This window comes from Rhinoderma darwinii, chromosome 2, assembly GCF_050947455.1.
Source record: "Rhinoderma darwinii isolate aRhiDar2 chromosome 2, aRhiDar2.hap1, whole genome shotgun sequence".
Lineage (NCBI taxonomy): Eukaryota > Metazoa > Chordata > Amphibia > Anura > Rhinodermatidae > Rhinoderma > Rhinoderma darwinii.
Genome location: NC_134688.1, coordinates 424,222,303 through 424,246,317, shown reverse-complemented (window position 1 = coordinate 424,246,317; position 24,015 = coordinate 424,222,303). Strand labels below are relative to the sequence as shown.

The following is a 24,015-nucleotide window of genomic DNA, read 5'->3' as shown; positions in this document are numbered from 1 at the left end:
AAAAATACACACATTTTTTAAAAGAAACCTTTAAAATATAAGTCTCAATATATAAATTATACACACATTCGGTATCGTCTCGTCCTTAATAACCTGCACAACAAATTTATAGCGTCATTTACGATGTGTACGCTGTGAAAAAACTAAATTTCTTTCTTTCGCTTATTAATTTGAGGCACGAGGTATTATGAATTTTGAACCTCCATGTGCCTCACATTATTAGTAATTCACCCAATCCTTTATCTCACACATTAACCCAATGTTGCCCATTATGACTGAGATGGGGTTACTTACTATTAAAGGGGTTTTCCCATCCGAGACATATATGGCATATCCACAGCATATGTCATAATTCTCCCGGCCACTTACTGATTACATGGTCGGGAGTTACGGAAACGGCGTAATTCGCTAAGCTACACTGTTTCCGTAACTCTAATAGAACTGAATAGTAGTTATGTAAACTGCGTAGCTCGCATCCTACGTTGCTTCCGTAACGGTCATTCAGCGAGTTACATTGTTTCCGTAATTCCCGACCATGTAATCAGTAAGTGGCCGGAAGTCAGCATGGGCACAAAAAGTTAGGACGGGGTTTAAGGGGCCCCCGTTCTAGAGATAGGTGGGACCCGCATCTATCTGACATTTATGACTTATCCTGTGGATATGTCATAAATGTCCCTTATGGGAAAACCCCTTTAATGTGAGGCACATGGTGGTTCGAAATTCATCACACCACGTGCCTCACATCAGAAAGTATCGATTTGGTATCGAGTATCGCAATACTACACAAATTATCGGTATCGAAGTCCAAATTCGGGCATCGTGACAACCCTACTTTGAAGAGTGGTATAAATTCTTATTCTTCAATGTCTTATGTGAGCACATTTTGTTTACAAACATCAGAAAATTAGAGTAGAAGAGAAAGAGTAGAGCACAGTCCGAAAAATCAGAAGCAGAACGCTTCCAAACATTTTCAGACTTTTTTTAGTAAGCGTGTCAACATACCTTTAGGCCTAATTCACACGGCTATTCCGTGTCCATGGACCCTTATGCACTCTTTGTAGTACTTATAAGGGTATGTTCACAAGCAGAGTTTTCAGGCATATTTCGGGGTGTAAACCTGAAACTCGAAATATGCCTGAAAAAAACGGTAGCTGAAAGGCTACAAACATCTGTCCATTGACATCAACAGCATTTGCAATGTTCAGACGCCGCTGTTTTTTAAAAAATGAAGCGTAAAAGAACGCCCCGTAAAGAGGAGCATGTCACTTGATGGACATGTCTTTTTTCAACTGTACAAACTATGTAACTATGTAACTTCTTGACTCGTTTTTGGAGGTGTTTTTCATAGTGTCAATAGAAAAACCGCTCCAAAAAAGCCTAAAAGAAAAAGGTTTTTGGCTACAAAAATGGCTGAAAATCAGGGGCTGTTTTATCTTGAAAATCGCTCCGTAATTTTCAGCCATTTTTGATTTTTTTTGCATGTGAACATATCAGAAGGGAGAATAGCTCCGTAATGGGGCATTTGTTTTAGCATGGCTCCCCCCTCCCCCCATCTGTATAATTAGAGGCAAAGGGGACCCATAGACTTGTGTGGATTCTGTATTTGGCACTGTGTGACACAGATAAGTAGATATTTCTTCGTCACTTGGTCCCAAAAACAGCATAATATATGTATCTATGTCTGCGTGTGTTTTTTTAACTTCTTTTTTTATTTTATCCTCCCTTGCACGGGTATGACCTGCAATATCAGAAGAAAAGTAAAATAAATATTATTTTTTTTAAAATCTCATACAACCGATTTATTACAGTATTACTTTATAGCATATCTTATGATCCAAACACTAAAGTACCAACACCAATTATAACACATGACCGATAGTCTTGATAAATGTTGTTTTTGTTTTTCATATATTTTATTGTCTTTTACCTTTTTGCTAATTTTACTCGTTGTTTTGCACAAGGAACCTTGAACCCAGAACAAAGAATTTGTTGGCTCATCTTCCTCGTCATCAGCGTTGTTTTTACTGTGTGCTAACACAATGCTTCAGGGCAAGATACACACCGAAAAACTACCCAGTGTTCTTGTTGTAATTCTTGAAGAGTGGCTCTTTGTCATAATTGTTATTAAGAATCAAATATAGTGCAAAGAAGTTAACAGCTTATCAGCTCATCAGGAAAAACATGTGTAAGAGCGGTTTATTTGCATTTCTATGGCTTGTTCTTTGTTTGGTATCATTGGATAGGTTTCTTCTATGAAGCTGCTTATATTAATGAAGGTGCCCAAAACGAACAGGATGTCTCATGTTCATAATTTTAAAATTAGTCGAGTCTTTTATTGCAGTAGAACAAATGTCAATCTGGTGATTCATTCACTTATTTATCGCTTAGGTTCTTCTTTGAAGAGCTTCAACTGGTCGCTTGATTTTGGTTACTAAATCGGCTGATCTGGTTGGCATCTGTCTTCAGGCCGGAAGAGGTATAGGGCATGTTGGATTTCAGCATGCCGTTCCTTTGTTCCCTCGGGAGATGAGCAGCCGCAGAGGTGTCCGACCAGCAGCTTATCCCCCCCTCCCTGTTGAAACGCTCTGCTGATCTTGTGTATTGCCTGCTTTAACGTCAACATACGTGGCCAGGTAAACACTTAATATGCTAATTAATAATCTTACTTTGGTTTTTTTTATGTACAAAAAGTTAGACTGTAAGTGCCAAATAATATTCAATTAAAATGAGTGGAAGCATCGGGTCATGCAGTTACAGTAGAAATGTTTTTTTAAATTTTTTTTATTTAATTTGTATGAATTATTCAAAGTGCAGGGCCTGTGGGCGGAGCATGGCACAAGAAGGGAGACTACCTGACCTGTGTCATGCTCCACCCCCTCAGGCCTGGCACTTCAGTTCCTTCAGTTTTAGGTAGATTTCTTTATATCCATTTCTAAATCTGCTTTTTGAATGGCGTGTACTTTCTTCATAGTAATGTTACTCTTTTTGCTTAAATTATACAAAAATATCACAATTATGTATGTAGTACATTCACTACTTGTTTTAATACTATACTTAGATCAAAATGACTGTGGGCATCGATACCGATGGATTCATACATGCAAAGTGTTCAATTCTTGAAATAATGTACAATAGAAATACTGTACTTTTGTTAGCTGGTTTCTCTAGGGCCCTGTGTTTAGCCTTCCATGAAGTCATTCTTATTATCTCATTCTGTTGTCTCTTCTTACTTTTAGTGAAATATTTATCTATGAGATTTGGAGACACACTGGAGAAAAGAATATACTGAACACCAGTACGGATCCCGTTTTGCACACGGCATCATAAATACATTCCAACATGTTCAACTTGATGAAAAAAGATAAGGATAGAGATGGAGTCAAAAAGGACAAAAAGAAGGAAAAAAAGGAACGAATGTCTGCTGCGGAGCTGAAGAGTCTAGAGGAGATGAGCATGAGAAGGGGCTTTTTTAACCTTAATCGTTCCTCAAAGAGGGACTCCAAGACCAAACTGGAAATCTCTAATCCTATACCTATTAAAGTAGCTAGCAGCTCTGAACTTAACCTCACGGACATTGACTCAGACAATGTCAGCAATAGAGGAAGCGTTCTCTATGATTCTGGCCACCTCAGTACTGCTAGCTCCAGTGATGACTTGAAGACTGAGGAGACCAACTTCAAAGGTAGCGTCCTTCAGCGAGCTGCTAAATTTGGTTCTCTGGCCAAACAGAATTCTACTGGAATGGCACAGATGGTCAAGCGATTCTCTTTCTCCCAGAAGAGCAAAGACGAAAGTCATTCGGAAACCTCTACTCCTTCTGAAAATTCTGCCGCTCCTTCACCACAGGTTGAAATTAGAGCTTTTGAAGCACCACTTGATGAATACTCTGTGCCTACAGTGCAGGTTGTTCCTCCAAGCAATACGGAACCTGTTATCAAAATTCCAGAAGTAGTGACGAAGACTTTCCCAGCTGATATGCGGTTACCTTCTGTTCTTCCACCACAGGCACCCGTGCCAAGAGAACTAGTACTACAGAGGAGAAACACTGGAGATTTTGGTTTCTCATTACGTAGGACAACCATGTTGGATAGGGCAACTGATGGCCAAGTATACAGGAGGGTTGTCCACTTTGCAGAACCTGGTGCTGGCACTAAAGATCTTGCTTTGGGTTTGGTACCCGGTGACCGTCTGGTTGAAATAAATGGTCGTAACGTGGAGAATAAGTCTCGTGATGAAATTGTGGAAATGATCCGCCAGTCTGGAGACACAGTGAGGCTGAAGGTTCAGCCCATCCCTGAACTGAGTGAACTAAGTAGAAGTTGGCTGAGGAGTAGTAAAGGACTACGTAAAGAGGCTTATGATGTAAGTAGTCTATTGCATTATATTTTTAGTGACCGACCAAAAAACACTTTATTTGGATAACCAGGCAATTTTTTTTTCTACGCTGTGGCTTTATATAAAGATGCTCATCGGTTCATAACTGTGCACGTATGATTGTGGTGTTAGACGTATTGTGTCATAATAGCATGTTTGGCTATTCTAATGTTCATAGACCTTTCAGCCTTTGTTACCTAAGGTCCAGCACGTATACATATAGGACCTTCATTTATTTACAGGTTACGGATAACTTGCTTACATCACTCAACAATATGTTAAGAGCTGTAATTGAAGAATACAAATTTTAAATTATTCAGTTCCTTTAAGTTAAAAATGTAAGAATATTCTAGATATTCCATATAACGGTTTAGTTTCTATGTCTGCAGCTTTATAAAAGTTTTTGTTATATCTACTATGTGGAATATGGGTATGCACTTGTCCAAGGGACCACCGGGCTTGGTGAAATGCATGGAATGAAACCATATTAACCCCTTAGCGCACCAGGACGTACCGGTACGTCCTGCATTGAAGTGCTTTAAGGCACAGGGACGTACCGGTGCGTCCTGGCTAAAAACTGTCACCCTGTCAAAGGACAAGGTGACAGAACTGTGCCGTCAACTGTTTATGACAGTTGATCGGCACAGTAAGACGGCAGGGGACCATTCACAGCGGTCTCCTGCCGGCGATCGCTGTGATTGGTCAGTCAAAGCAGACTGACCAATCACAGCTCTATGACGTGTGTATGTGATGACGCTGGCTCAGAAGCTGAGCCAGCGTTATCACCGCCGGGAATCAGCTGCCCGACGCCCCTCTGCAACGGCCAGGACCGGAGCTAGGCTCCGATCCGGCCGATTAACCCCTTCGATGCATCGATAAACGTGATCGATGCATCGAAGTGGCTTGTAGCCCTGTCGGCAACCACGATGGTTGCCACGGGCGCGGGTGTCAGCTGTTTGTCACAGCTGACATCGTGCCCTAACGGCCAGGACCGGAGCAAGGCTCCGATCCGGCCGATTAACCCCTTAGATGCAGCTATCGCTGCATCTAAGTGATTAGATCGTACCCTATGGTTGCTAATAACAACCATCGGCACCCGCGAGTGTTCTGATGGTTGCTATGGCAACCATAGCCTAACAATCGCTTCCTAGTACGGAAGCCTATTAGGCCCCGCCGGGAGGCGAAGCCTAATAGGCTTGCTGTCAGTGAATAGCTGACAGCTCTAATACACTGCACTATGTAGGTAGTGCAGTGTATTAGAATAGCGATCAGGGCTTCATGCCTTCAAGTTCCCTAGTGGGACAAAAGTAAAAGTTAAAACAAGTTAATAAAAATGTTGTAAAAAAGTAAAAAAAAAATAAGTTTCATGTTAAAAAACACTATAACAGCCTTTTTTCCTATAATAAGTCTTTTATTATAGGAAAAACCAAAAAACATAAATAAAAGTACACATATGTGGTATCCCCGCGTCCGTAACGACCCAAACTATAAAAATATCACGCTATTTTACCCGTACGGTGAACACCGTAAAAAAATTAAATAAAAAACTATTCCAGAATCGCTTTTTGTTAGTCACTACCCCTTGCAAAACAGAATAAAAAAAGGGATCTAAAAATTGCATGTACCCCAAAATTATACCATTAAAAAACGCAGCCCGTCCCGCAAAAAACAAGCCCTCCCGCAGCTTTTTTGACGGAAAAATAAAAATGTTATGGCTCTCAGAATCTGGTGACACCAAAAATAAATTATTTGAAACAAAAGTGATTTTATCGTGCAGACGCTGCAAAACTTAAGAAAAACTATATATATATGGTATCGCCGTAATCATACCGACCCGCAGAATAACGTAAAATTGTCATTCATAGCGCATGGCGAACGCCGTAAAAAAAATAATAATAAAAATCATCAGAATTGCAGGTTTTTGGTCACCTTGCTTGCCAAAAAAATTTAATACAAAGTGATCAAAAAATCGCATGTACCCCAAAATGGTGCCAATGAGATCTACAGATTGTCCCGCAACAAATAAGCCCTCACCCAGCTCCAGGGAAAAAAAATAAAGACGTTTTGGCTCTCAGAATATGGCGATGCAAAATGTGCAGAGTGTCCAAAAGCGGATAATATCGGGCGCCATTTATCAGTGCAACACCGGCCACGTCTGCGGATTATTATTTATTTACCGCATTATTATACTCTCTTATTATACCCCTGATGTTCTCCACACAGCTTTCATATGCCCCCACATCATAAACTGAAATACCAGCAATACCCCAAACAAAACAACTAGCGAGCAAAATCCACGCTCCAAAAGCCAAATGGTGCGCCCTGCAGCGTGCCCAAGCAGCAGTGTACGTCCACATATATGGCATCGCCATACCCGGGAGAACCCGCTTAACAGTTTGAGGTATTTGTCTTCAGTGGCACGAACTGGGCACAAAATATTGTGCACTAAAATGGCACATACCTGTGGAAATTTGCAATTTTCACTTTGCACCATCCACTGAGCATTCATTTCTAATAGAAAAAAAAAAAACCTGTGTGGTCAAAATGCTCACTACACCCGTTAATAAAATGCCTTCAGGGGTGCAGTTTCCAAAATGGGGGTCACTACTTGGGGGTTTGTTTTACTATTTGACCCCAGAGCCCTGCCGTTGTGGGCTAATGCTGCGAAAATCACCAAAATTGGTCTCACATGCGCCTTTCACTCCTAAGCCGTCATATGTCCAGGCAAATGATAAATGCCTTGAGGGGTGTAGTTTACCAAATGGGGTCACTTTTGCCGGGTTTGCAGTATTTTGGCCCCTCAGTGGCTTTTCAAATGTGACATGGGGCCGCAAACCATTCCAGCAAAACTTGAGCTCCAAAAGTCAAATGGCGATCCGTCCTTTCTAACTTCCGCCATGTGTCCAAACAGCAGTTTATTACCACATATGGGGTATTGCTGTGCTCAGAAGAGTTTGCTTTACAAATATTGGGGTGTGTTTTCTCCTTTATCTGTTGTAAAAATGAAAAAATCTGAGCTAAAATGACATTTTATTAGAAAAAATTTAGATTTTCAATTTCACGGCATAATTCCCATAGATTCAGCAAAAACCGTGTAGGGTCCAAATGCTAACTATACCCCAAGAAAAATTCCTTGAGGGGTGTAGTTTCCAAAATGGGGTCACTTTTGGGGAGTTTCCACTGTTATGATCCCTCCAGGGCTCTGCAGCAAACACGACATGGCACCGAAAACCATTCCAGCAAAATCTGCGCTCCAAAATCCAAATGGCCCTCGTTCCCTTCTGAGCCCCGCTGTGGGTCCAAACAGCAGTTTATTACCACATATGGGGTATTGCTGTGCTCAGAAGAGTTTGCTTTACAAATATTGGGGTGTTTTTTCTCCTTTATCTGTTGTAAAAATGAAAAAATCTGAGCTAAAACTACATTTTATTAGAAAAAATTTAGATTTTCAATTTCACGGCATAATTCCCATAGATTCAGCAAAAACCGTGTAGGGTCAAAATGCTAACTATACCCCAAGAAAAATTCCTTGAGGGGTGTAGTTTCCAAAATGGGGTCACTTTTGGGGAGTTTCCACTGTTATGGTCCCTTCAGGGCTTTGCAAACACGGCATGGCACCGAAAACCATTCCAGCAAAATCTGCGCTCCAAAATCCAAATGGCCCTCCTTCCCTTCTGAGCCCCGCTGTGGGTCCAAACAGCAGTTTATTACCACATATGGGGTATTGCCGTAATCGGGAGACATTGCTTTACAAATGTTGGGGTGCTTTTTCTCCTTTATTCCTTGTAAAATCTAAAACATTGTATGTTTTTCCAGAAAAAAAGTAGATTTTCATTTTCACAGACCAGTTCCAATAAATTTAGCAAAAAATCTGTGGGATAAAAATGCTAAATATACCTCTTGAAAAAATCCTTGAGGGGTGTAGTTTCCAAAATGGGGTCACTTTTGGGGAGTTTCCACTGTTATGGTCCCTCCAGGGCTTTGCAAACACGACATGGCACCGAAAACCATTCCAGCAAAATCTGCGCTCCAAAATCCAAATGGCCCTAGTTCCCTTCTGAGCCCTGCCGTGGGTCCAAACAGCAGTTTATTACCACATATGGGGTATTGCCGTAATCGGGAGACATTGCTTTACAAATGTTGGGGTGCTTTTTCTCCTTTATTCCTTGTAAAAACGAAAACATCGTATGTTTTTTCAGAAAAAAAGTCGATTTTCATTTTCACAGACAAGTTCCAATAAATTTAGCAAAAAACCTGTGGGCTAAAAATGCTAACTATACACCTAGAAAAATTCCTTCAGGGGTGTAGTTTCCAAAATCGGGTCACTTTTGGGGGGTTTCCGTTGTTTTGGCACCACAAGACCTCTTCAAACCTGACATGGTGCCTAAAATATATTCTAATAAAATAGAGGCCCCAAAATCCACCAGGTACTCCTTTGCTTCTGAGGCCGGTGTTTCGGTCCTTTACCGCACTAGGACCACATGTGGGATATTTCTAAAAATTGCAGAATCTGGGCAATAAATATTGAGTTACATTTCTCGGGTAAAACCTTCTGTGTTACAGAAAAAACTGTATTACAAATGAATTTAGTAAAAAAAAATTGAAATTTGTAAATTTCACCTCTACTTTGCTTTATTTCTTGTGAAATGCCTAAAGGGTTCAAATAATTTCTGAATGCTGTTTTGAGTACTTTAAGGTGTGCAGTTTTTAAAATGGGGTGTTTTATAGGGGGTTTCTAATATATAAGGCCCTCAAAGCCACTTCAGAACTGAACTGGTCCCTGAAAAAATAGCCTTTTGAAATTTTCTTGAAAATATGATAAATTGCTGCTAAAGTTCTAAGCCTTGTAACGTCCTAGAAAAATAAAAGCACGTTCAAAAAACAATGCAAACATAAAGTAGACATATAGGAAATGTTAACTAGTAACTATTTTGTGTGGTATAACTATCTGTTTTACAAGCAGATACATTACAATTTAGAAAAATGCAGATTTTTGCAAATTTTCTCTAAATTTTGGTGTTTTTTACAAATAAATATTGAATTTAACGACAAAATTTTTTCAGTATCATAAAGTCCAATGTGTCACGAGAAAACAATCTCAGAATCGCTTGGCTAGGTAAAAGCATTCCGGAGTTATTACAACATAAAGTAACACATGTCAGATTTGAAAAAATAGGCTGTGTCCTTAAGGCCAAAACAGGCTGTGTCCTTAAGGGGTTAAAAGCATACTGGTTTACAGATTGAAATCTACATTTTTATTCTCAGGAAATAATCCGTGCCTGGAATGTGTAGTTTTCCCAATTCAGCAGTTTCTCAAACTATTGTGGGTTGTGTTTCATTCCTGTTTATAGATGTGTAAGGCAATGGTACTTTCTTTTAATTGTAATTACTGTTATAATTGTCTGACTACATTTAGGATTTTACATGGATTATGCGTTTTGGTATTATCTTTTGATTTTGTCTTTTCCGCTTTTAATTGCATCTGCCTTGAAGATTGTAGACCACATATACTTATTTTTATATACTGGGTCCATTGGTTTGAATCCAGATAGAGCAACATCTGGATAGAGTTTTGTATTGCGTCTCTGAGTGTGTGGGTTTCCACTTTGGTTTTCTGCCATGCTCTAAAAACAAACTGGCAGGTAATTGACTTCTTGTTATGTTGACCTCCACGTTTTTGAGTTTGGGGAAAATGGGTTGCAAATGGCATTGTGGTCAAGAATTGTTTTGAAGAACCCTTATTTGGGAATTAACGTGGAAAATGGTGCTGTATTAATAATGTAATGCGGCCATCCTTTATCACAACCTGGTCTCATGACTTGGATTAGGAGATGATTTTGACCAAGAAATTTTTCTCCGCAGCTGAAGTTTCACAATTTGAAAGCCCTTTAGTCTATGAGGCCGTGACATATTCTCTGCAAAAATTTTTTAACTGCATCTTTTGCATGGCCCGACTGTGTCACTCTCCAGTGTAAGGCAACATTCAGACCAGCGTGTCCGATTGGCGCACATAAAAACGCAGTGTTTTTTTTTTTTTTTTCTACATTTCATGTCTGTGTGCGTTGTGGATTGGCATCAGTGTGCTTTGCATGTGGCATGTGTTTTTCTCACCTGTGCAATCACTCTTTCTTTTTTTTTCTTGCATTTCTACGGAACTGGACACGGATGTGCGTCCGTAGTTTTTATACTGCCATTGACTTCAATGGGCGACTAGGTGCGCAAAAACGCACCAATATAGGACATGCAGTGAGTTTTACTCAATGAACACTCGCTGGGTGAATACTCACGCATGTCTGAATAGCCCCATTGAAATGAATGTGTCCGTGTGCGGTCAGTTATTTCAACGCACAGCACACGGACGAGAATTACTCTCGTCTGAATGAGCCCCTGGGACTTTCTGTGGCCTTCTTGTGTCTGCCTGATATAGTAGGAGTCACCTATATTAGGCCTGAAGTTTACTTGTTTCTATGAAGTCCACAGGTTTGACATATGGCAGTGACGCTCTTTCTGTTCTCTGGGAAACATGCAGGGAATATTCAGACAAGTTCCATGTGCAGTTTGTCCAGAGCTAGAAGGCGATCCTTTTACAATACACAGGCAGAGCAGCTGCTGCATGTCACTATTGTCATTACTGAGCATTTATTGAACAGGTTTCCGGTTGAGTTCTGCCTAACATAATCCAGGAGACTTTAGTAATAAAAAGTAATGTGTCTTTAATGGAGATACAAGCCTCGATTATCTGCATATATTCTTGTAAGAAAGCAAACAGGTCATACCTAAAGGAAGCTTATAGGAAATCATTACTCTAGAAAAAGTCCATTAGAATTAGAAGATCATAAAGTTGGCCATACACATTAGATAAAAGTCCACCAAACCAGCTTATTTTTGTCAGGATCTATCTCGTGTGTGGGGTCATGGAGGAGTCTGGCAGCGGCTTATTCCCCTCTTCCCATTGTAAAAAAAAAAAGAAACACTTCATGGTTGGCGGAGTGGAGCGGGTATGTTTATGGTAGATTCGGGAGGAATACGTGTTGGCCAAACATCTGTCCGCTATATCAGGTGTTTGCCAGCTTAACACCATAACCAATCTCTTTCTAAATATATGCGAGATATCCATTATTTTGGCCGGTCATACACGGTATGATTTTTTTTTTTTATACCATAGAGGTGATCGAGAATTAGGCCATGTATGGGAAGGCATGTTACAATATCACACTCGACTTTCTACATATTTCCTATTGATTCGAAGAGTAAGGCCCCATGCACACAACCGTAGTTTTCATCCGTAATTACGGATGAAATTATGGACCCATTCATTTCTATTGACCACGGACACCTCCCCGTGTATTTATGGATGTTTGTCCAGGCCGTAGAAATGATCTGCAAAATAACGAACATGTCCTATTCGTGTCCGCAATTGGGGCACAGACTCGCCCATAGAAGTCTAATGGGCGCTTACGCATTTGCAGATGGCTACGGACGTGTATCCGTAGCCGTCGGATCCGTATTTGCGGACAGTAAAAACCCTTACGGTCGTGTGCATGAGGCCTAACCAGTTACATGTGGCCACCTCTCCATTAATAATGGAAACCAGGCCTTTCTTCTTAGGATGCGCGTGGGTCTGAGGTTGGACTTCCAATAATCACGCTTATTTATAGTATGTCTAATTCATCTGCCAGCAGAAAACCCCTTTAATATTATATATAGATTAAAAATGAATTTGAAGAGTGGAGCTGCACTGCAAGATTAGAACAAATTTGTGCGTGCCGCCAGCATAATGTGCCTGACTGAAGTCATTAGTTTGAAGCTTGCACAGTCTTCTTCAGTGGCGGTCTAATGATAATCCTGTACGCCTCGAGGCAAATTGGCACCTTTTAAGGATTTTTGTTTGCTAAGAAGTCTCAGCTGTAATTTTCAGGTAGATTAAAGTGAGTCTGGTGTTGGCTGGTTTTTCCCCAGAATGTTTTAAATAACGATGGGTCAGTGGTCTCTAGTCATTTAAATATTGTGTGACGCTGTCAATCATTTTTATGGACTGGCAATGGCTTCTCATATTATATATATATATATATATATATATATATATATTAATATATTATTTTTTTTTTATTTTTTTATTTTTTTTAATATAACAAACATATGGCATAGCATATAAGGTCCATCTTACTGAAGACGGCAGTCTGATTTCCTTACGAAGCCACACCTAAGTAGATGTAGAAGAAAGGCTGTTCATGTGCCAGCATAGCTGTGAAGTGTCCCTAATGTCAAACCGCTGAATAAGCTTTAATGTAATATCTGTTTTAGTAAATACTTTCTCCATAAAATAAAAATTCTGGACAATCTTTTCGAAGAACTCCTAATTGTGCCATTCCTCTGTTATTCCTCCTGGAAATGTATTAATAAATTGATAACTAGGTGTTACCATTCCCCTTGTCATAGTCTGACATTGTCCAATCAGTGCTGGCTGGATCAGACTGTAGTGACACACCCTATTAACAATCATATTGATGATCGCGTGCTCGGCACTCCGAACAAAAATTACGTTTCTTAAAATGGTAATCTCGAAAATGTAGTTCTACGTGGGCGATGTGCGTCACAGGTCTACATACAGTGACTCTACAACCGTGTCCCAGGAAATTATTTCATATACTTGTCAACGGTACTGCTAGTATGTTCATGTTCTGTGAGCGGGAACCCAAGCCACAGCCTAATGCATGTAAACACCAGAGTATTCTACAGATCCTTGGCATAATAACTTCTTGATTTACATTTCTATGTAACGTGTTAGGGGCTAACGGGTTTAGAAAACCCATTTTATATAACCTATTTCTGGAATTCTGAGTTAATATTCTCATCTCTTGACCAGATGAGACAAGGACCTGTCCTGTCCTGCATTACGCATTCAACCCCTTGATATGAAAGGTCACTGTAATGCTTAATTTCCCCTGTGATGGCACTGCAGGGAAATTGAACGCTTACTGCCTGGCTTTCCCACAGATCACAGCTGATCATTGGAGGTCCCAGCAGGAAGACCTTTTGTGATCCGCTTATTGTCAAGGGACCTTTCTTACAAGTAGAGATTGTCCAAAGTGGAGAACCCCTTTTAGTTTTCACCTTGCATTTTAATGTACTATTATTGTCCCAACCACTCGGTAGAACAAAATGTAACTAAAGATTTTAGAATAAGGACATGCAAGGCTGCAGGAGACCGTTTTACCAGTCACTTTTCAAATCCATTATCAAAATACAGGCTTCTGTACCTCCAATTGACTTGCGGACAAAGGTGGATGTAAAACGGCTAGTGTTTGTGTGTCTGTGTGTATACTGATGAAAAATCGAATCCCCAGTATATTAGATAATGGCCTTTTATGCAATACCCTGATAGCTTTACATTAAAACCATACTACCCCCGTGTTACTATATATATATATATATATATATATATATATATATATATATGTGTGTGTGTGTGTATAATAATTACTTTTTGAGGAAAAAAAATTGTCCAGTCCAGTCAGGGAATGCTGACTCGTGAAGAGCACAGCTCGAGGTGAATTGGCTCGGACGTGGAGATTGTTGTTGCTCCCGCTGTGTTCTGCACGTTCCTCTAGCCTGTGATAGATGACTGGTATATAGTGTTACCTCGGAGCACACTCCACACATCCTGCCGAGTATTACCAGAAACACAAGGATATCAATATTATGTGGAAACAGCAAATTCCATAATAAATGGTATGTAGCTATTCCAAGATGAGGCTATTTTTAGGATTATAAATTCTGGGAAATTACAAGTAACCAAATTTTTCTCGCCTTTCATCCAGTTAATGTTATCTCTGCCATACATGGTGATAATCGTAAAGTTAGAGATGAAAGGAGATCTTCATGGGATGAATGTATTCTCTTCCAGTAGTTCATCTTTAAAATCTGTAAAACTAAACATTTGTAGGTAAAAAAAAAATCCCATAAACCAATGTTTTGTTTTACTTTGAACAAGTTTCGAATTGGGTTATGATAAAAAAAAAAAAGTTTATTTATATATATATATATATATATATATATATATATATATATAATTATTTTATTATTTTCTTTTTTATAAAATCACTTTCTGAGATACAGCTTTTATGTTTTCTGGATACACGCAAGCTGTGTCTACTGGTCAAAGCCAAATCAGTCAGGTCAGTGTGACTGACGGCTTCAGTGAGCACTGGTAATGCGTGTCTGACACGTTGGAGCCAGCTATTATAGATCATATCTAATGTTCATGGAGTTAGATGTGATCGATAATAGCTGGATGCACCTAAGATGTTGGCAGGATCAGCCATGTGAATGGTGTCCTCCCGACTGTCCCTTGACGGCTGACATCGGGAGACAGAAGTATCGGGCATGTTGGATTTGAACATACCTAAACCTATATTTTCTTCCAGAATTTTCGGTCATTACCTTATCTCCCTCTCCTCCTATTAAATAGACAAACACATTCGGCTGATTCAAGTGTGTGTGTTTTAGGGGGAGGTCGCGGTATTGATCGGTCAGCAAAACAATCAAGTAGAAATCAACTCTAAATAACCATCTTTTCCATGTATGTTTGGCCCGGTAAAATGTTCATGTACCACTGTGAAGGTGGATATCTTTGCTTATCTCTGGTGGAACACAGGCGACTCGCATTTCTATAATCCAACCAGTCCAATTTAGATTTCCCATCCTGATTTCCCATAGATCTTGCTAAAATCAGCAATATTTTAAAACAAATATAGACTATATTTATGGAACGCTCAAGGTTCACTGGCCTGATGCTTACTATGTAATCCGGGATCCAGCACTATCCAATGTCTTCCTGACCCTAGTGCATGTGAATAAGAACCAGCAGGCATTCTACTCAATGTCAGCGACAACAGAGAACAAGGGGGTTCTGCATTGCCCCAGCTGTGTCCACTATAAACAGCTAGACTAAATAAAGGTGGTATTACACGGCCCGACGTGGGTCGTGTAAACGAGCGCCGATCAAAGAGACAGCTCGTTGATCGGCGCTTGTTTGCTCCTTTTACAAGGAGCTAGTATGGGGACGAGCGATCGTTACTCCGATCGCTCGCCCCTATGCATTTTCTATCATGTTGGCAGCACATCTCCCTGTTTCTCCTTGCTAATTTTCTGTAGTTAGCTTACGGGGTGGAGCTAGCTTCCCTGCCTCTGATGCTGACCAATCCATGTGAGGCAGCTTGAGGATAGTTCATACCCTGTTGGCTAATTACACCACATAAGCATATAGGGAGCCAACACAACAGTGTGCCAACAGATGGGGGGGGGGGGGGGAGAAGGGTTGGGCATGTTGAATTTCAACATGCCCGATCCTTTTGTTAACAAATAGAGGAAAGGAGTCTAGCAGCAGCTTTCTCACTTCTCCCTGTTGAAGCCGAACATGCATGTATATAGGTGAGTCGAGGGGATAATCACCATGCGAGGCCGATATAACATGTAATCTCTTTGCATTCGGGCCTATGAATGAGTGGCATACGTCAGGGCTTCACATTCGGTACATACGCTGGGATACTTCCCTGGCATATACACCGAACATAGTCCATAAACGTGATGTGCCCCGCGCCTGACACAGATGAGCTGGTATTACGGCTGTCCTCCAGTGGTGTGGGCATGCTTTCTAAGCATCCACAGCTCGACAGTGGCTTGATCTGTTCTTATACCTGCAGTTCTGAATTCTATCGGGTAGACTATGGGATGTCATTTTGCTTGTTACATTAAACCGTTTTTTGGGGGAGAAGGAGGCTGTATAAATAGAGGAAATATTTGGTTATTCTGCCAGCGCTGAGCAGTGTCCGGTCTTGCTGAGCTATTCTTTTTATTGGACTGGGTAGGGTATTTGTTATTATTGTCTTCTGGTTCATCCTGTGACTGCTCTCAGCACGGCGTTCTCCAGCAGCTCTTCCGCAGATGGGATGTGTGCGGCTTGCAGTAAAATAATCAGGAAGCTCTCGGCCTCTGTAAGCAAAGCAGTTATTAAAATAAGAAAGTCGTGTATAATGGAATTTTGTTTAACGCGTTTGCTTCTAAAATAAAAACATATTGCCTAAAAATGTGAAACCTTTTAATGTTCTGTTTTGTACGTTATCTTGGTCTTCTACATGGGTAACAGATGACTGTTTTCAATGACAGGCATTAACATGCACAATGGATATTCCTTCCTCACTCTCTCTCTCTACTAATGCTCTGTTTGTGTGTCAGTCTTCACTGCAGTTCTGACATTCTATTCATGGGCCTGGAAACTCAACTTAAAGAAAAGTCAGGATAAACCATGCAATCCTGCACAGAAGAGTGTTTCAAATGATGGAATACAAATGTATGGTTTTGTTTTTCCAATAACACATGTTTAGGCTTCATCCGTGATTGCAATCTAGGAGGTATTCCTGGAATTTAAAGGGGAGTTCCACCAAGATTTATCTGCTCATCTATAATGTCAGGAGATCACACTGATTGAGATCCATATGTGGGGACCCGCCACCAATCTGAACCCTTTTGTTGATATCTGTGGCATTTTACCACGAGCGTTAAGGCCTTATTCACACGAACGATTTTTACGTCCGCAAAATAAACTGAAGGAGGTATTTTTTCTTTTTCTCATCATTTCTTTAGCAACTGTTGCGTGAATCACGCACAGCACACGGATGTGCGTCCGTGTGCTGTCCGTGATTTTTACGCACCCATTTACTTCAATGGGTGCGCGATGCGCAAAAAACGCACCAGTATAGGACATGCAGTGAGTTTCAGGCAGCGGACACACGCTGCGTGAAAAACACAATGTCTGAATGGCCCCATTGACTTGCATAGGTCCGTGTGACGTGCGTTATTTTCACGCGCGTAACACGGACGTGAAATACGCTGGTGTGAATTAGGCCTAAGTTGGAGATGAGCTGGAAACCAGAAGTGCAGAGACGTATTCTCCGGACCTGTCTACATGACTTGCCAGAATATGAATTTTTAGGTGGCATTCCGTTCTTCGGATGATTTGTGATGATCTTTCTGACAAGGAAATATGTAATGCTCAGTTCACATCTCGTTTTGTGCACACGTTTGTGGTATACAACGACGTGTACGTTTTTAAAGTTGCAAAACAGTATGCATTTGTAACCTACGCATACATTTGTAACCTACGCATACATTTGTAACCTACGCATACATTTTTTGTAGTATACGTCTTATGTGTTTTTATACGTTTGTGTCTATTCTTCTAAAAACGTATATTTTTTTGTTTTTGAGCTAAATCAAAGATTTCCCATATATGGTGACAAAAACGTATACGTTTTACGTATGCAAACATAGGATTTATGATTGCATACGTCGCCATTAACTTCAATACAAATAAAAACGTATACATGTGGTATAGGTTTTGTGTGACGATCGCCGATCTCAGGTCACGTCACAGGGGTGAACTACACTACTGAGTTTATTAATTTACCTCATAAATCCACGCCCACCTACTCTAGATGACAGGATTATGCTACATTACTCCCGTAGTTTCCAACACCCCAATAATTTATACCACAGTATGCTACCACCACCTATACTTATCTAGGCAATAGGGGCCTAAGTCTCTATGTTCCCTTAACACAAGTTCCTATAACACAGGTTATCTAAATTGAACATAAAATACAGGTAACGTTCCTCACCTTCGGAAGATTAAGTTCTGTAAGACTACAAGGAAGAGACTTATAAATATTTCAGATTTAATACACAATAGTGCAGTGCAATACATAAAATAGTTGTCAGAATAAAAGATAAAAAATATACATACAGTTACAATGCAATCAAACAGTTTATGAAAATAAAAGGGATAAAATAAAACAGAACAAAACCTTACTGATGTACAGCGGCGATATCCTGGCTGTGGGGACAGCTGAAAATATGGGCAGTCACTCCAACCGAGATATGGATCCCCAACGACTGACACTGACCCTCACTCCTCATGGCATTTTAAACCCAGTTTTTTCCCTCCAGTTCACTGGCTGGTGATGTCACTGAGAGGAGGCTGTTCATATGATAATGAAGGGTACTCCTCCCATTACACAGTTGTATTTCTATAGAGAAACATAAAAGTGATCATGTGTCCTTGCAGGAATCCTCTAGAAATATAATATTACCTGCATTCACCTGTGGAGACATTTACCAACCCGGGCATATCAAACACCACTATAATAGGCCCATGTTTTTAGCCAATAGCCAATCCCAGGTAGTTCCTCTGAGTGTAGGGATCTGAATTTGACATATATATGAGGGCTATTTTCCCTGATCATAACTAGCTATGTGGGTCATTACAAATATAAATTATGACGGGGTTTGCCTTGATGTATCATACTTTCTTTGAACACCATGCCATTCTCCCATGTTTCTCCTGGTCCACAGACAGACACACCACAGGCATCCATTTGCATAGCTTTAGATGTTTGGTCAGGATGTTTGGTCAGCCCTAGTGACAAATCCTTAATCAGCACATCTCGCACCTTGGTGAGGAAAGAGCCAATTAAACATTTGTCAGACAGTGGACATCCTTTGATGGCCAAAGATCTGCATTTCCTATGCAAATCAGATGTATCTTCTGTGTCAGAGGGAGTTATGAAATTACCTCCTAGTAACCTACTTTTGATTCTCTTACCTATAACACCACACCTCCCCCCTTAAGACATGGCATGGGATCATTGATATAGCCATCAATATCCCAAGCCGATCTCCGCAGCTTCCCCCTGGCGCGATAACCCATCTGCGTTGCCATGCTCACTGCCCTTTTTGTGCTGGATAGTGAAATCATATTGTTGCAAGGCTAAACTCCATCTCAGCAGCTTCCCGTTATCACCTGCTACCCTGTGCAACCAACTAAGTGGGTTGTGGTCGGTCACTACGGTAAATCTGCGCCCATAGAGGTATGCCTGTAATTTCTGCAAGGCCCATACAATGGCCAAACATTCCTTCTCTACAGTGGCATACGCAACCTCCCTCGGTAGAAGCTTTCTGCTCAAATACATTATTGGATGTTCATGCCCTTCTGGATTTACCTGGCTGAGCACTGCGCCTAGCCCATAGGCGCTGGCGTCAGTCTGCACCACAAACTTACGAGTGAAATCCGGGCTTTGCAAGACTGGGGAGCTAGCAAGGGCAGCTTTTAAAGGCATGGTGTCGCCCCAAAAACATGTTTTTTTTTTAAAATTTAAACATTTAGTGTGTGGGTGATAAAACATTGTTCAAATTTTTTTAATTTTTTTCGCGAGTCAGGAAATATTATAAATTTTTTCAAATTTATAATACTACCCATTTTTGGTCACTAGATGGAGCTGTTTGGAGCTAGTTCCCAAAATTGCAGCATTGCAACATTGGGTTAAAAGCTATCGCTCTAGTGAGCGCTCAGCATCCCCCCCCTCCTTTATCCTGGCTAGTGCCGGGATAAACGAGGGGTTTGAAAGGTTTAACCTCCTACACTGTGTGTCGCCATTTTTTGAGGTAACCCACAGTGTAGTAGGTTTACATGCAGTAGTAAACACACACAAACACTAACATACATTGAAATCGCTTACCTGCTCCTGCCGCCGCGGCCCGTCCGCTCCCTTTGCTGCCGCTGTCCCATGTGCACTTGTCCGGAAGCCGCGACCGGAAGTAGTAATATTACTGTCCGGCCGCGACTTCCGGTCCACAGGAAAATGGCGCCGGACGGCGCCAATTTCGAATAGGACTGTGTGGGAGCGGCGCATGCGCAGTTCCCACACAGACGCCGTACACGGCAGTCAATGGGACGGGAGCCGTTCGCAGTCCCTATGGGACTGTGGCTGCCGTATTCCATGTCTGTGTGTGTCGTTAATCGACACACACAGAAATGGAACAAAAAATGGCAGCCCCCATAGGGAAGAAAAAGTGTGAAAAAAAGAAACAGTAAAACACAAACACACAAATGAAAATAAACGTTTATATTAAGGCACTAACATCTTTAACATATAAATAAAATATTTGTGATGACACTGTTCCTTTAAAGCTGACAGAGAACTATCGCAGTCGGCAGTCCAATGAACTATTTGAGGCTGTTTCTTCTTTGTGAGGTCTGTCAAAGGTTTTGCTAGGGAACTATAGTTAGGAACAAACTTTCTATAGTATCCTGCGGTCCCCAAAAAGGACATAACCTGTTTTTTGGTCTTAGGAGTGGGCCAGGCAGAAATTGCATCAACCTTTCCTGGCTCTGGCTTTAGTGTCCCTCCACCCACCTTGTGCCCGAGGTACTGCACTTCGGTCATGCCGATTTGACACTTTCCAGGCTTGATGGTCAGTCCTGCATCCTGGATACGCCTGAGCACCTGTGACAGGTGGGTCAGGTGATCCTCCCAGGTCTGACTGAATACAGCAATGTCATCCAGGTAAGCGACAGCAAACCCTTCAAACTTCTCTAACAGCTTGTTCACCAAGCGCTGGAATGTGGCAGGAGCATTTTTCATACCAAAGGGCATTACCTTGGACTCATAGAGTCCAAAGGGGGTGATGAAAGCGGACCTCTCCTGCGCTTCCACGGACATAGGGATTTGCCAATACCCCCGACTTAAATCCATAATTGTTAGGTACCGGGCACCGGCTAGCTGATCCAAAAGCTCATCTATGCGGGGCATTGGATACGCATCAAACACAGTGATGGTATTCAACTTCCTGTAGTCCACGCAAAATCGTGTTGTCTTGTCCTTTTTGGGGACAAGCACTACAGGTGATGCCCAGGCACTTTGAGACTCCTGGATCACGCCCAGCCCTAACATTTCCTCTATTTCTTTCTTCATGTCAGCCCTCACTTCTAGGGAAACTCTATAAGCTGCTTGCCTAACAGGTTGGTGATGCCCCGTGTCTACATGGTGAGTTGCTAGCGGAGTTCTCCCAGGTCTCCCTGTAAAAGTGGCAAGGAAGGGGTTAAGTACCTCCTGCAGCTGGAACTTCTGACCCTCAGACAGCTGTGAATTGACTACGGCATCCTCAATGGATCCTATCTCCTTTGCGGAAGCCACTAAATCCAGCAGTGTTTCACTTTCTCCCTCCTCTGGCAAACTGCAGACTGGCAGAGCGCACATATCCCGGTCATAATGCGCCTTGATCATATTCACATGAAAAACTTTGTGTTTCTTGCGAACATGATCGATCGTGACTACGTAGTCCACATCGTTGAGGCGTTGATGAATTGGATATGGGCCTTCCCATGCCGCCTGGAGTTTGTTTTGGGTCATAGGGACCAGTACCCATACCTTCTGACCCACCGCATACACTCTCTCTCGGGCATTCCTATCATACCACCTCTTCTGACTTGCCTGTGCCTGCACCATGTTCTCATGTACTAGGCCTGTCAGTTCCTGCATCCTCTCTCTGAATTTCAAGACATAATCTATCACAGAGACCTCTGGTGTAACCAATTCTCCCTCCCATGCTTCTTTCATGAGATCTAGGGGTCCCCGTACCCTCCTTCCATACAGGAGCTCAAAGGGTGAGAAACCGGTTGATGCCTGCGGTACCTCTCGGTAAGCAAATAGCAGGTGCGGGAGATAACGCTCCCAGTCTCGCCCTTGGGACGCCACAAGCATTCGTAGCATCTGCTTGAGGGTCCCGTTAAACCTTTCACACAGACCATTAGTCTGAGGATGGTAAGGGCTGGCCACCAGGTGTTGCACCTGTATTTTCTTACAGAGGCACTGCATCAAATTTGACATAAACTGGGTCCCCTGATCTGTGAGCATCTCCCTGGGAAATCCTACACGGGAAAATATGGTCAGAAGGGCGTCTGCTACCTTATCAGCCCTGATGGAGGATAATGCTATGGCTTCTGGGTAACGTGTGGCATAATCCACTACCGTCAGGATAAAGCGCTTTCCAGAACTGCTGGGTATGGCCAAGGGCCCTACCAGATCCACAGCAATCCGTCGAAAAGGCTCATCAATTATGGGCAAAGGAATGAGGGGGGCCCGGTGCACAGGTCCCGACTTCCCCATCCTTTGGCACACATTACAGGAACGGCAGTAATCTGTCACATCATTCCCCAGGCCAGGCCAGTAAAAGTTGTGTTTTAGGCGACTCTTAGTCTTACTTATCCCTAGGTGACCAGCTAGTGGTATTTCATGAGCCACCCGCAGGAGTTGTTCCCTGAACTGACGTGGCACCACTAGTTGCCTGTCTTTTAATACATCCTGCTGGGGGTCAGTGGAAATACTTTGTCTATACAGTCTCCCCTGGTCCCAGGTTATTTTTTCAGTGTCCCCCTCCTCTGGGGTCCGATCAGCCAGCTGTCGCAGCTTCTGCAGACTATCGTCAGTGCGTAGGGCCGTCTGAAACAACTGACATTCTGCGTCTGTACTGGCTGATAGCAACACATTCTGACTAACTTCTGCCGCTGGCTGCGGGCTGTCAGCTGTCCCCACTTCCTCTGTAGCAGACACAGTAGGGGGCCCAGAACCCAGGTTTGTGTTACAGGCACCCTGACTGCGCGTCACAGGAGAAATGGACACAACCTTCTCCCCGTCTTGGTGAACTGGTGTGTGTGTGCATGTGACAGGGATTTCATGCATGTTTATGACGTTTCCCGCTACTAAATCTACACACAAATCATTATCTGACGCTATACAATCACCTACATCATTGCTAGTTATACAGTCTATATCCAATGCATTGTTAGATGAGTCTAGGCTATCACTAAGCACAGTAACATTATGTAAGTCTATAACATTGCTGGACACAGGGTCATCACATTCCATAGTATTGACAGTTTCATTATTATCATATACTACCTGCGGTGACACACATGGGGCAGCAAGTACGCTAGAGTCCTCCTCAAGGTCTGAAGAAATATATCTGGAGACTAAACGTCCCAGATCGGTTCCTAGTAACACATTAGTGGGGATTTTATCCGTCACTCCCACATCCATCATCCCTCTTCCCGCCCCCCAATCCAGGTAGACTCGTGCCATGGGTAAGGCCGGGATGAGACCACCAACTCCAGAAACAGTTAGAGTTTTTCCTGGGATAATGTCTTCTGAAGAAACAAGCTCTGGGTGGACAAGAGTCATTTCGGCACCAGTGTCCCTCAGTCCCATGGTAACCGTCTTGCCCACAGTGACCGCTTGTAAATTGTCACAAGATGCCCTCTCCCTCCCACCCACAAACAAAACTGCTGGGGACGAAATAGATGGTTTGGGCAAAGGGGAAGTTTTCCTCTTCTCTGGGCAAGCAGTGCTGATATGCCCCACTTGGTTGCATCCAAAACACCTGCGATTATCAACAGCAGGCCTGGGAAGTGGGGCAGGGGCAACACCTCCTGGTGATCTGCGAGTAGGGGCAAAAGTGTTAATAGGGGGCTTTCCCCCTTTCCAGCCTGGAACAGCAGGCTTTCGCGCCTCTGGCGCTCTGTTGGCGGCATATACATCCGCTATCTGGGCAGCTTTATCCAGGGTCTTGGGCTCACGGTCCAAACTAAACTGTCGTACTTCCATAGGACAGGTGTGGAGAAACTGGTCCAGGATCATCAGATCCTCCAAATCTTCAAAGGTGTTGACAGCTAATCCCTGCGTCCACTGCCTGAAGTGGATCTTTAGTCCATCGGCCAGGTCTGAGTAACTGTCAGTACCCGTGCGC

The 24,015-nt window shown here is 42.2% G+C and overlaps 1 protein-coding gene across 7 annotated transcripts in view; it reads left to right on the top strand.

Moving 5' to 3' along the window:
- MYO18A (myosin XVIIIA) overlaps positions 1 to 24,015 on the top strand; it is a 311,527-nt gene that overhangs the window by 43,742 nt on the left and 243,770 nt on the right. For all 7 annotated transcript variants that reach the window (XM_075854304.1, XM_075854303.1, XM_075854300.1 and 4 more), the window contains exons 2-3: positions 2,389 to 2,633; positions 3,237 to 4,362. In XM_075854304.1, coding sequence (XP_075710419.1) covers positions 3,340 to 4,362 — 1,023 coding nt within the window. In that variant the 5' untranslated portion in view covers positions 2,389 to 2,633; positions 3,237 to 3,339. The remainder of the gene's footprint in view (positions 1 to 2,388; positions 2,634 to 3,236; positions 4,363 to 24,015) is intronic.